The sequence below is a fragment of the Sinocyclocheilus rhinocerous genome, unplaced genomic scaffold, assembly GCF_001515625.1.
Source record: "Sinocyclocheilus rhinocerous isolate Xijiao unplaced genomic scaffold, SAMN03320098_v1.1 scaffold4118, whole genome shotgun sequence".
In the NCBI taxonomy this organism is placed as follows: Eukaryota; Metazoa; Chordata; class Actinopteri; order Cypriniformes; family Cyprinidae; genus Sinocyclocheilus; species Sinocyclocheilus rhinocerous.
Window position 1 is genome coordinate 100,076 of NW_015628692.1, and position 14,301 is coordinate 114,376.

General features: G+C 36.8%; 1 protein-coding gene across 1 annotated transcript; it reads right to left on the reverse strand.

Moving 5' to 3' along the window:
* Positions 1–2,337: 2,337 nt before the first annotated feature.
* On the reverse strand, positions 2,338–7,049 carry LOC107738284 (caseinolytic peptidase B protein homolog). Its single transcript, XM_016549999.1, has 7 exons — positions 6,951–7,049; positions 4,829–4,884; positions 4,700–4,744; positions 3,138–3,299; positions 2,616–2,772; positions 2,469–2,539; positions 2,338–2,382 (listed from the first exon to the last, which is right to left on the reverse strand). The coding sequence occupies exons 2-7, from the start codon at positions 4,847–4,849 to the stop codon at positions 2,338–2,340; spliced, it is 501 nt and encodes a 166-aa protein (XP_016405485.1). The 5' UTR covers positions 4,850–4,884; positions 6,951–7,049.
* Between the last annotated feature and the right edge of the window lie 7,252 nt (positions 7,050–14,301).

A 14,301-nucleotide genomic window follows, 5' to 3' on the forward strand; every position in this document is an offset into this window, starting at 1 on the left:
GCAGGGAAATTACAATACTTCTTTCCTAATTTCTACACTTGAAAGAGATATTGTGAATCTGGACTGCATTTAAACCGCTTGCTGTCAGCGATTCATAAACTGCACTTTAAGCTTTTATTTAGAAGGAAACTCCAGCTTCAGTGAAAACATGCTCACAAAAACACGTCTCGCTACAAATCTAGTGAAGCGCTGTAATCATCTGCCGCTGAAATAAAGCATAACTGCTGTCTGTTGTGTTCCCAAACGCGCGCTAAACTCACAGCACGTGAAATAAAGGAGTGGACTGCATTCATTCAGTGTGAACGAGTCGTTCTGAGACGCAGAAAACACCGGATCACGAGCTGATCGTCTGAACCAAGCGTGTGCTTCACTTTGAAACAGACTTGATGAAGAGATTGAGTTAGTTTGACAGATACTGTGTCAAAGCATAATGACCCAAAACACAACTCTAAAGCCCTTTCAGGTTAGAATAAGAAGTTTAAATGTGTTTTATAAACTACACTTTTTCCTGGAAGACCTATTGTTTCATATCGTCATGTGACCGCGATAATACCGAGACAGTTTTGCTATCGCGATATCACGATACTGATAATATAGTTACATCCCCTACATACTACTCGTTACTAGTTACTCCTTTCAAAAGTAATATTATTACTTTCTGGCAACAGTAATTAGTTACACTACTAGTTACATTACTTTTCTTTCACGCCCCACATAAGTTGCATATCTTCCCCATAAAATTCTTCTAGAATGTTGTTGTGTGTGTGGGTTTTCTTTTTTTATTTATATACTTTTATAATTCTATGCGCTGAGCAGTATGTATAGGAAAATAGCTGTGTATGCTGTGCATCATAAATTCGATTTGCATGTTTAATTCCTCTCCTTCTTATTTGTTGATATTGTTTTTTATCTGTATTGTTAATCTTGTAAATTAAAATAAATTTAGAAAAGTGTTGTATTAATCTCATTAATAGTCATGTGTAGCTTGAAGCTAATTGTAGCTATAATTTCTCTGTTATACCCATATACGATTATATTACAAAATCATATAAGTTCATAATTCATTCTCTAAAAGGATTTTATACAATTTATATCAGGATCAGAGGGATGTGGGTTGCAGAGTAAAGTAATGCCACAACTTCCACATCAGTGTTCAGATCATCTTTTCTCCTCACAAAATCAATGTAATGGCAATATTTCCATCTTCTGAATGTAAGCTTTTTCATATTTCATATGCCTGCTTCACTGGTGACTTCATGCGTTTGTGCAAGTTGTGAAAATTATGAAAATAAATCTAGGAATTATTGGATTGTTGAACTTTAAATCAGTAGGGGTTGAGGCATCAAAAGTAACTAAGTAATTAGCTGTTTTATGGATAGTAACTGTAATATTATTACTGAAATCTTGTTAGTAATTATTTACACTACTAGTTACTGCAATAAGTAATATTATTAGTGTAACTAGTTAGTGCCCAACACTGAGAAACGCACTCAGAACCAAATCACACTGATCGACATGTAAACAGGCTTGGTTTGTTTAACGTTACAATGTAACAGAAGCAGCATCACATCTACATCCAAGTGAAACAAAGAAACAAATGTAGGGCGGGGCTTGGTTCTGTGCAGCGGTTCGTGATTGGATGATGAGATGTGGGCGTGGCAGAAAGCTTTCTAATATGCTGATTCAATAAGCATTTCTGATTATCAATGTTGTTCAGGATTCTGAAGCTCTGACTGCTGGTATTGATCAGTGATTAGCAGGTATTGATCAGCACCTCGTGTTTAATGGAGCGCGCGCCGTAATGCAGGTTATATCCTCCCGCCAGCAGCTCCAGCACGGGACGCTCCCACAGCAGCGTGATGTTGTGCCTCTGCTTGGCCTGAAACAAATACATCACACCAGAATAACTCTGACTAAATTGATCAGAGTTTTAATCCTTAATTTTAATCCTAATTAATTATCATTTATTATATATGTATAATTATATAGCAAAAATTATTATTATAAATGTAATATAAAATGTAATAATTGTAATAGCTTTATATAAGCATAAGGTTTATTAAATACTATATGCTGTATATATACACACACAAACACACACACACACTCACATACATATATATATATTATATTTGAATAATATTTGAATAATTGTGTGTGTGTATATACACATATATTCATTTTAATCAGAATTAATTATAATTTATAATATATATTTAGTTATATATAAAAAATATATTATTATTACTATAATATAATAATAAATAATAATAATGAAAATTAATGAATAATGAATAATAATTATGTTATTTACATATTACATAATAATAATAATTACTAATTATAAATATTCCCCAGAAACTCGTCCCGTCGGAAATGAGCCTGTAAGCACCAATCAGATCATCCGATGACACACCAGCAACCAATCACTGAGCTCTGCTGAGAAACACACGAGGATGGTGGATTACCTTCAGGATGGGGCGGATCACCTGCTCTTTGAAGGTGTTGGAGATGGTGATCTCGCTCTTCTGAACGTCGTCTGCAGGAACAGAAGCAGGTCATCAAACGTGACTTTCTTGTAAATGTAAAGTTAAATGTCAGGTGTGATTGCTCACCCAGATTCTCAGCCAGACGCCGGCGGCTCTGCTCCTGAGCTTCCTGTCTCAGCTGCAATGCATGCTGGGCAATTTCATCACTAGCTGCATTGGACGTCATGATGAAGATGGCATCTTTACACTCGATCGTCTTCCCCTTCCCATCAGTCAGTCGACCCTGAAACACAGAGACACACAAACACCAATCTCATCTGGAAACGGTCTAGAAACTATATAATACAATAATATTATATATAATATAATATTATTAAATAATCATAATCCTAATTATTATCACAGCTATCAGCTATGTTATCACACAACTCTCTATATAAAGTTGGATACATAACTGTATTATCGCACAGTTCTCTCTCTCTCTCTCTCTCTCTCTATATATATATATATATATACATATAAAGTTGGATACATAACTGTATTTTCGCACAGCTACATATATATAAAGTTGGATATATAACTATATTATGGTACTAAATTAGTCTGTTCTCACAAATGACTGAGTTTGCTAACGAAGTGAACCTGTACCTCGTCAAAGAGCTGTAACATGATGGTCAGCACGTCTGGATGAGCTTTATCCACCTCGTCGAACAGAACCATGGCGTTCGGACACTGTTTGAGCTGTTTGGTCAGCTGACCACCTTCTTCATGACCCACGTATCCTGGAGGAGAACCGATGAACTTCGCCACCTGAGAGAGAGGAGAGGAAGACAGAACATAGACATGAAAGACAAAGAAGATGCGAACTGGGTAGATCTGACCTCTGAGGGGATCAACTCAATGATTAGATCAAAACACACACACGCACACACACACACACACACCGTTCATCCAGCCCAGCAGAGTGACAGTGACAGTCCTCTATCAATACAATAAGAGTGTGTGATTGAATTGTGTGTGTGTTTAGGCTCAGTCTAAGGTCACTGTGTAACAGCGAGACTAAACGGCTTATGAAGGAGAATCACAGTAGAAGACAACCTCTGTTCAGAGCGCAGAGATCCGCTCCTGCTAAACCAGAAACAGCTTCTAGATACACAAGCTCAACTTCACACAACATTACTGTATGCAATTCATAACACAACAAGCATATTATGCATTTGCAAGTACTCCACAGCAGATATTAGTGTAGGTTAGGTGTTCTCAAACTTATTGATTAAATAAAAAAACTAAAAATAAATAATTTAAAAACAAAAACAATCCAAATAAAGCACTTACTAAAAATTAATTAAATCATAAAAATGTGAAATCAACATGAATAATTTCAAAATAAAGACAAAAAAAATTAAATCATAAAAATGTCAAAGTAAATAAATAATAGTCAAATAAAAACGATCAAAATAAAACACTTACAAAAATGAATTACTTCAGACAAATGTACAATATACATACATATTTAAATAAAAACAATACAAATAAAACAAAAATGTATTAATCATAAAATGCAAAATAAAAAGGAATACATTTAAAAAAACAAAAACGAAGCAACACTTTACAACAAAAATGAGTTAAATCAAAACTGTCAAATTTTCAAATTTTAAAAATAAAACTCTTTAAAATACAAATCGTAATTAAAATGCATGAAATCCTAAAAATGTCAAATTAAGATAAATAATATTTAAAAATAATAATTTTAATAAAAACAAACATTTAAATGAAACACAAAAACACAAAAAGATGATGCATATTCTGACCATTGATAAAATTAATAATATAATATTATTAATATCAAAAATAAAAATTAACTTGAAATCTATGATGGGATGTCAAGTAAATATTTGTAAATATATTTGGCTGTAAACAAGTTTTGGCTGACAAAAACAATTGGAAATCCCTGCTGTAAACTTCCTTCTTCTACTGTCTTCTAATTCTCTTTTAATGTTACGGAGCAATTCAGTTAAACAATCTGAATACTAACACATCTGGTTTAATGGCAGACATCATCAGCCCCTTGAGGTCTGAGGTTTGATTCATACACATTCAGTATGGACAATGTGATTTCACACTTGCATTTCTTTTTGAACATCCTTCAAAATCCAGTTACTGAGACACTTTGATTGTGAATTCTGTGCTAAACCGTGTGTGTGTCTCACCTCATGTTTCTCCTGAAATTCAGACATGTCCATCCGGATGAAACCCTGTATAAAAGAGCGACAGAATCTTGTCATTTGCCCTTCACGAGAAGCCAATAATTTCAGAAGAAGGCTTATTTACTGACTGACCTTCTTAATGTCTTTATGCATGTATCGCGCCACCTGCTTGGCCAGCTCAGTTTTACCTGCAAAAACAACAGTCAAACATTTATTTGCTTCTATGCAATTAATTTCATCAAACAATAAAACCAGAAATGCTAGAAATATCAAAGCGGTCACGTGACAGACAGAGTTTGACGAAGATGTGAGCGGTTTTGACTCATTATGACGTGACTGCAGCATCAGACGCTGAGGTCTCTCTGTGAGACAAGATTATATTTCCAGTCAGGGAGAGAGATCACTTCATGCTGTGTTTATTTTGCTGGCGTCTCGTGGCACGTGTGTCCGTCATCTCTCTCTCCCTTCATTCTTCTCTCAGGGTAATATAGTCTGTGAGAGTAAATATCGCTCTTATGAATTTTAATAAACGCATATATAGTAAGAAGAGGGACTTGTTGAATATTGATGTGAGTGATCAGATGCGCCGCTGGCGATAGAAGAAACATCTCTTCATCCATCAAAGCACAAGAAACAAACACTCACGACTCCAGATTGTCTCTGTGCACCTCTGTGTTTATGCTTATGCTCAAAACTTGAGTGTATTTCATTTAAAACAGAGACAGCACAGGTCAAGAGGGTAACAGTTAGATAACAAATAGATTTCATATTTTCCACAGCTTAATAATCACAGTACATTATAGTTGTTTTGTATGAATTGTTGTTTAAATATACAAATTATGCGATATTGAATTAAATATTAAATAATTTGCACAAATTTCCAGAAAATAAATCTGAACACCAGATAATGCCAGGTGCAAAAAGTTTATTTGATTATGTTGGCATATTAGAGTTAAAGGTTTTTATAGAGGGGATTTTACATATCTGTTTTTATCACTCCATAAATCAGAAAATACCATCAATAAACAGAACAAAATGCATTTTCGCTATGTTTTTAGGAATATAATGTTGTATAAATCAGTGTGAATGATATATGAACAAACCCCTCAGTAAAAACCTTCAGAATATAGATAGAAATAAAACTCTAAGTTTTGGTGAATGTAAGTGCTGCAGAAGTGGAAAAAAAAACTCACAGCCTTTAAAAATACGTATTTTTGCCATGTTTTTAGGGAATTTTTTTTTATAACGGTGTGAATTATATATGAACAAACCCCTCAGTAAAAACCTTCAGAATATAGATAGAAATAAAACTCTAAGATTTAGTGTATATAAGTGCTGCTGAAGTGGAGAAACAAACTCGTTTTGAGAAAATGGCCTTTAAAAAGAAATATATAGTAATTGAAATTTACATATGCAAACAGATAAAGTGCAATAATAAAAACCAGTGTGAATGATATATGAACAAACCCCTCAGTAAACACCTTCAGAATATAGAGAGTAATAAAACTCTAAGATTTGGTGTATGTAAGTGCTGCTGAAGTATAGAAACAAACTATTAACCTTTAAAGATGCGTGTTTTTGCCATGTTTTTAGGGAAAAAATGTTTTATAAATCCGTGTGAATGATATATGAACAAACCCCTCAGTAAAAACCTTCAGAATATAGAGAGGAATAAAACTCTAAGATTTGGTGTATGTAAGTGCTGCTGAAGTGGAGAAACAAATTCAAGAACACAGTCTGTTCATGTATAAATATGCATTGTAATGGAAATCTACAGACGCAAATAGATAAAGTGCAATAAAATAAACACTTAAATGTGGATGTAGGATGTTTTCTTTCCACTAGTCTGAAAGAAGACATCTTGTACTGTCTTGCATAAAAAAACAAAAAACAGAAACAAAGAAGTCGAGTGATGTGTGGTAAATAATCATACGGTGTGACTGCAAGAAGTAGATCATGCCAGAGGCCTGTCTGACTCCACAACTGAACGTGTGTATGTTCATCACGTCTGATGACAGATCTGGTGAATAAACGCGTCTATGAATTTCATACTAGACTATAAATCACTTCTGATAGGAGAATTTTACAAAACTCCTGTGTGACTACTTGAAGAGAAACACGCTTGTGCATCTGGATGAACAACAAACAAACCGAGATTTGCATTTACACATTTAACAGATGCTTTTTTTTTTCAAAAAGAGACTATAATATAAGATATACAGGCTTAATATTGTTGGGAAAAGAAAGAAGTTACCGATTCCAGATGAGCCCAGGAAGAGGAAGACGACGGGATGCTCTTCATCGTACCAGCCGTTCTCCTTCCTCCTAATGGCTGCGGAGAAGAACAGACAATAATTAACTCTAGACAGACAGACAGACGGTAATGAGAGGAGGACAGACAGACTGGACGAGAGCAAGCGCTTTTAAAAAATAAAAGACAAAGACTGAGGGAAGACAGAATGATGGAGAGAGAGACAGACGAGAGCGAGACAGGGCCTCTCTGCACCATTAGACACACACTAATTTCATTACGCTGCTGCAATGCTGGAGCAACTAAATCAGGTTAGAATAGATCCAGCAGAGACACAGCATGATAACACACGCTCACCATGGCAACAGCGCATGTGTGTGTGTGTGTATGTATCTGTGTGTGAGTGTATGTGAGTGTGTGAGATCATCAGACGTCATTACAGCAGATATGTTTGTGTTATCTGTGTTGAGCTGCGTACAAACAATCATTCAGTTGTCTTTAAACATAACAGCATCACACACACATTTACACAGCTCTCTAAATGGGTTCATTCCATAGACTTCTATTGTTTTTATATACAGCTAGTCATAAATACTAAAACCTAACACTAACCCACACACTGACCCTAACGGAAAACTCACTGCATTTTTACCATTTAAAAAAACAACAACTTTTGTTTACTTCTCAAAATATGGTTAGGTAGACTGTACAAACAAATGACTTGTAAGTTGAGACTGTTAAAGACGATGTGATATCTTACAGATGAACAAAATGAGACATTTCCAGGCCTGGAAATCACAATTTTAATTTTTAATATTTCAGGCTTTCTATGATCAGGTCTATAAACTGTGGTAAAATCACAGTAACGCACAGTGCCTCTCTTATTGCTTTTATAAAACAGCAGCAACACACTCATACTTAATAAAGATACATTTATTAACAATAATAGTTGAGCTAATTAGCTAATCTGCCAAGTAATAAAGATAATTAACATAAGAACAACTGCTTGTTCACAGTAAGATAAAACAATACACCAGTAAGAACACACAACGATCACAAATATTAAGTAAAATAGAACATTTTAAATTCAGTAAATGTTCAGTGATGACTGAAATGTATTAATCAGCAAATACAAATAAATATAAATGAAATCTAAATAAATATCCCCTTTCGTTTTAGAAGAAATATGCATTCTTTGAGAAGATGGAGCTGATAACGGTATCTGTTGGTTCACATCAGTGTTATTTTAGTATCACTGAGATACTATTACAGTTTTTATTAATATTTTGAATTAGTTTATATATTATGATTTCACTTTAATTTCAGTAAAACATTTTTTTTTGTAATTTTGTTGTATTTGTGATTTTTATTCGTTTTAGCTTTTAAAAAAATATGTAAATAGTTTTTTTATTTTAGTTATTTTTGTACATCAAGTTAAACTAAATGAAAATGATAAATGCTAAAATAAAAGTTTTCTGTTAAATATATGATTTATTTCAGTTAAAGTTTATTAATTTTTTAAGCAATGTTTTTTTTTTTTTTTTTAGATTTAGTTAATAAAATTTCAGAGCAGATGAGATGTGGTTTGGTCTTTATGTGTGTTTTGGTCTAAATGTTGTTTTTTTATTTTATTTATTTCCCCCCCTATTTTATAATGGACTGCTTACTTTCTGACTGATTAGAAAAATTAATGCATAAAAAGAGAAGTACATTTATAATGAAGTATTTTTATCAAGACAACCTACTGTCAATTCTAGATCATTCACAGTGTGTGTTTGTCTCTAAAACATAGACAACTGACACACACACACACACACACACACAGCATCCCGTCACGCTTAGTACACACACTGTCCTTCCGGAGACGGAACATTTCAAAGACATCTGGATGACACACACACACACACACACACACACACACACACGTCTGTCCTTGAGAGAGAACCAGCAACTGCTTATTATCAGCCAATCAGATTCAACCACACACACACACACACACACACACACACAGTTACACAAACACACTTGACTGCAAGAAATCTGTCCCCAATCATTTATCAGACAAAATGATTCCGGACAGACAGAAAGAGGCAGAAACACACATAATCAGATTCCAAAAACCATGTTTTCATCAACATTTGTGTATATTTGTAATATTTATGCAGTAAGACACTAGAGCTGGTGTTTTATAGTGAATACAGTCTCTCGATGCATGTCAAACTCCCTTCAGACAGCACTATATTCACTATATGACACCAGTTCCATAGTAAAAACGACCGTACATGTGACTGCTGAGAGTGACACACACACACACACGTGTGCGGTGATGTATGTGTAGCGTGATGCTCTCTGTGTCTCGGGACGGAGGACCGTAATGACATTAGTGAAAATAATCACCACCAATAACCTTTAGCCCTGAGAGCAAAACCCAGAATCAATCTACAGCTTCCTCTGTGTGTGTGTGTGTGTGTGTGTGTGTGTCGTTTCACATTTGTCTGGAACTTAATAACTGTTTGACTGTGTTTGAGTGTGAAAGAAAAAAAAATTAAACAATGCATGAATAATAAAATCATCAACAGTTTAATGTATGACAACTAGGGGTGGGCAATATGAGCTAAATCTTATTACAATATGAATAATTGCATTTTATGATAACGATAATTATCACAATATAGTTATTTTTGCAGGAAATCAGGTTAAATTAAGGAATAATTGAGATTTGTTAATGTTTTTAAAAATTCAGCTTTGCATCATTGGAATAAATAAAATTATAAATATAAAAAACTTGTTTTATTCCAGGTAGCTGCCAAGGAAACATTTCTCATTTTATTTTAGTGTAAAATAAATAAAATAATAACAACTTAATAATAAATAATAGTAAATAAATTAATATATTATAAAATTTATAAAATACAAAAACAACAAATTAGCTAAAATTAAAGTGAAAACAGAAAATATAAAAATAACGAATTCAAAATATTAACAAAAACTACAGTATATCAATGCTAAAATAACACAGGTTCAAGCTGATCAAATGCACAAGCGCAGCTTCATTGCATCAGATCATTAAAATATATTCAGAGGGCATATATGCAGAAGTGTGTGTGAAGTGTGCGTGTTTAATGGCACGCGTGTGTCTGTGACTCGGGCTGATGTATTCACTATATCAGCTCTCACAGATCAATAACTCTGGTTTTATCACAGTGCTGATGGGATCCAATTGCTTTCGGGACAATTTGCCACAGCAATAACTGTCCATTTATCAAATCAGAGGCAGAGATTGGGCTCACTGAAGCGTCATTATTTCCTCTGCTGTCTCTCTCTATCTATCGAGGACGGCCGTCTCACTATTGATGGACACGCAGAACAAAGATCTGCGAACGACATGCAAAAACACTCAGAAGAGCAGCTGATCAAAAACAGGTGAAGAACTCTGTCATCTCTACAGACCAGAATATCAACCTGGCATCATGTGCAGAAAGCAACACTCAGAAAACATAAAATACCAGTTTAAATAAAGGCATGAACTGCAAAAATGTAACTTGTATACATTAATTTATATAATATATATATATATTTTTTTTATTATATATATTGCATTGTGTATAAGTTGCACTTTATCATGTTTAGAAATCATATAAAATACCAGTAAAAAAAACAAAACAAAACAAAAAAACTACAAAATTCACAAACCTACTAGCGTGTGGAATAAAAATAAAATACCTAAAACCTACCAGTGTTTGGGAATAAATAATAATAATAATTTTGTTATGAATTTTCTTTGTAAGTTGCATTTTATTATTACATTCAGAAATAATGTAAAATACTAGTAAATAAATAAAAATAAAATAAAATGTTTACAAACACTCAATTTCTAATTAGGCACTGATTTCAATACCTAAACAAGTTCTTTTAGTCAATAGGGCTCTTCAGAGCTCAAACAGTGCAACATTTAGCAAAACTCTGCCCCATATGTGCGTGCACGCACACACACACACACTCGCACACACACACACACACACACACTCACTTCTGTAAAAGCTCACTGATCGATAAACAAAGACCCCTCAGTGTGTGTGTGTTCAGTATTTATTAGAGGCGTATGTTATTGTGTTTTAACTCATATCTGTCTCTCTGTCTGTCCTGGGACACATAGAGGAGACACACACACACACACACGAGAAAAATCAAAGAAAAGAAATGAAGTACGAGGAGAGACAACAAACGTGAGGACTGGAGAGAGTCAACCGATCTGCTGGAAACAGAACGACACAGGAAGAGATGGAGAGACGGAGACGCCGGCAGGAAGAAGCAGTAATCGAGTTATGAAGCAGACAAACTCTGGAGCAGCTGCGTAATACACTCAATCACACACACACACACACACACACTCAGTCACATAGAGAGAGACACACACACACACACACGCTCAGTCACATAGAGAGAGAGACACACACACACTCAGTCACATAGAGAGAGAGACACACACACACTCAGTCACATAGAGAGAGAGACACACACACACTCAGTCACATAGAGAGAGAGACACACACACACTCAGTCACATAGAGAGAGAGACACACACACACTCAGTCACATAGAGAGAGAGACACACACACACTCAGTCACATAGAGAGAGAGACACACACACACTCAGTCACATAGAGAGAGAGACACACACACACTCAGTCACATAGAGAGAGAGACACACACACACTCAGTCACATAGAGAGAGAGACACACACACACTCAGTCACATAGAGAGAGAGACACACACACACTCAGTCACATAGAGAGAGAGACACACACACACTCAGTCACATAGAGAGAGAGACACACACACACTCAGTCACATAGAGAGAGAGACACACACACACTCAGTCACATAGAGAGAGAGACACACACACACTCAGTCACATAGAGAGAGAGACACACACACACTCAGTCACATAGAGAGAGAGACACACACACACTCAGTCACATAGAGAGAGAGACACACACACACTCAGTCACATAGAGAGAGAGACACACACACACTCAGTCACATAGAGAGAGAGACACACACACACTCAGTCACATAGAGAGAGAGACACACACACACTCAGTCACATAGAGAGAGAGACACACACACACTCAGTCACATAGAGAGAGAGACACACACACACTCAGTCACATAGAGAGAGAGACACACACACACTCAGTCACATAGAGAGAGAGACACACACACACTCAGTCACATAGAGAGAGAGACACACACACACTCAGTCACATAGAGAGAGAGACACACACACACTCAGTCACATAGAGAGAGAGACACACACACACTCAGTCACATAGAGAGAGAGACACACACACACTCAGTCACATAGAGAGAGAGACACACACACACTCAGTCACATAGAGAGAGAGACACACACACACTCAGTCACATAGAGAGAGAGACACACACACACTCAGTCACATAGAGAGAGAGACACACACACACTCAGTCACATAGAGAGAGAGACACACACACACTCAGTCACATAGAGAGAGAGACACACACACACTCAGTCACATAGAGAGAGAGACACACACACACTCAGTCACATAGAGAGAGAGACACACACACACTCAGTCACATAGAGAGAGAGACACACACACACTCAGTCACATAGAGAGAGAGACACACACACACTCAGTCACATAGAGAGAGAGACACACACACACTCAGTCACATAGAGAGAGAGACACACACACACTCAGTCACATAGAGAGAGAGACACACACACACTCAGTCACATAGAGAGAGAGACACACACACACTCAGTCACATAGAGAGAGAGACACACACACACTCAGTCACATAGAGAGAGAGACACACACACACTCAGTCACATAGAGAGAGAGACACACACACACTCAGTCACATAGAGAGAGAGACACACACACACTCAGTCACATAGAGAGAGAGACACACACACACTCAGTCACATAGAGAGAGAGACACACACACACTCAGTCACATAGAGAGAGAGACACACACACACTCAGTCACATAGAGAGAGAGACACACACACACTCAGTCACATAGAGAGAGAGACACACACACACTCAGTCACATAGAGAGAGAGACACACACACACTCAGTCACATAGAGAGAGAGACACACACACACTCAGTCACATAGAGAGAGAGACACACACACACTCAGTCACATAGAGAGAGAGACACACACACACTCAGTCACATAGAGAGAGAGACACACACACACTCAGTCACATAGAGAGAGAGACACACACACACTCAGTCACATAGAGAGAGAGACACACACACACTCAGTCACATAGAGAGAGAGACACACACACACTCAGTCACATAGAGAGAGAGACACACACACACTCAGTCACATAGAGAGAGAGACACACACACACTCAGTCACATAGAGAGAGAGACACACACACACTCAGTCACATAGAGAGAGAGACACACACACACTCAGTCACATAGAGAGAGAGACACACACACACTCAGTCACATAGAGAGAGAGACACACACACACTCAGTCACATAGAGAGAGAGACACACACACACTCAGTCACATAGAGAGAGAGACACACACACACTCAGTCACATAGAGAGAGAGACACACACACACTCAGTCACATAGAGAGAGAGACACACACACACTCAGTCACATAGAGAGAGAGACACACACACACTCAGTCACATAGAGAGAGAGACACACACACACTCAGTCACATAGAGAGAGAGACACACACACACTCAGTCACATAGAGAGAGAGACACACACACACTCAGTCACATAGAGAGAGAGACACACACACACTCAGTCACATAGAGAGAGAGACACACACACACTCAGTCACATAGAGAGAGAGACACACACACACTCAGTCACATAGAGAGAGAGACACACACACACTCAGTCACATAGAGAGAGAGACACACACACACTCAGTCACATAGAGAGAGAGACACACACACACTCAGTCACATAGAGAGAGAGACACACACACACTCAGTCACATAGAGAGAGAGACACACACACACTCAGTCACATAGAGAGAGAGACACACACACACTCAGTCACATAGAGAGAGAGACACACACACACTCAGTCACATAGAGAGAGAGACACACACACACTCAGTCACATAGAGAGAGAGACACACACACACTCAGTCACATAGAGAGAGAGACACACACACACTCAGTCACATAGAGAGAGAGACACACACACACTCAGTCACATAGAGAGAGAGACACACACACACTCAGTCACATAGAGAGAGAGACACACACACACTCAGTCACATAGAGAGAGAGACACACACACACTCAGTCACATAGA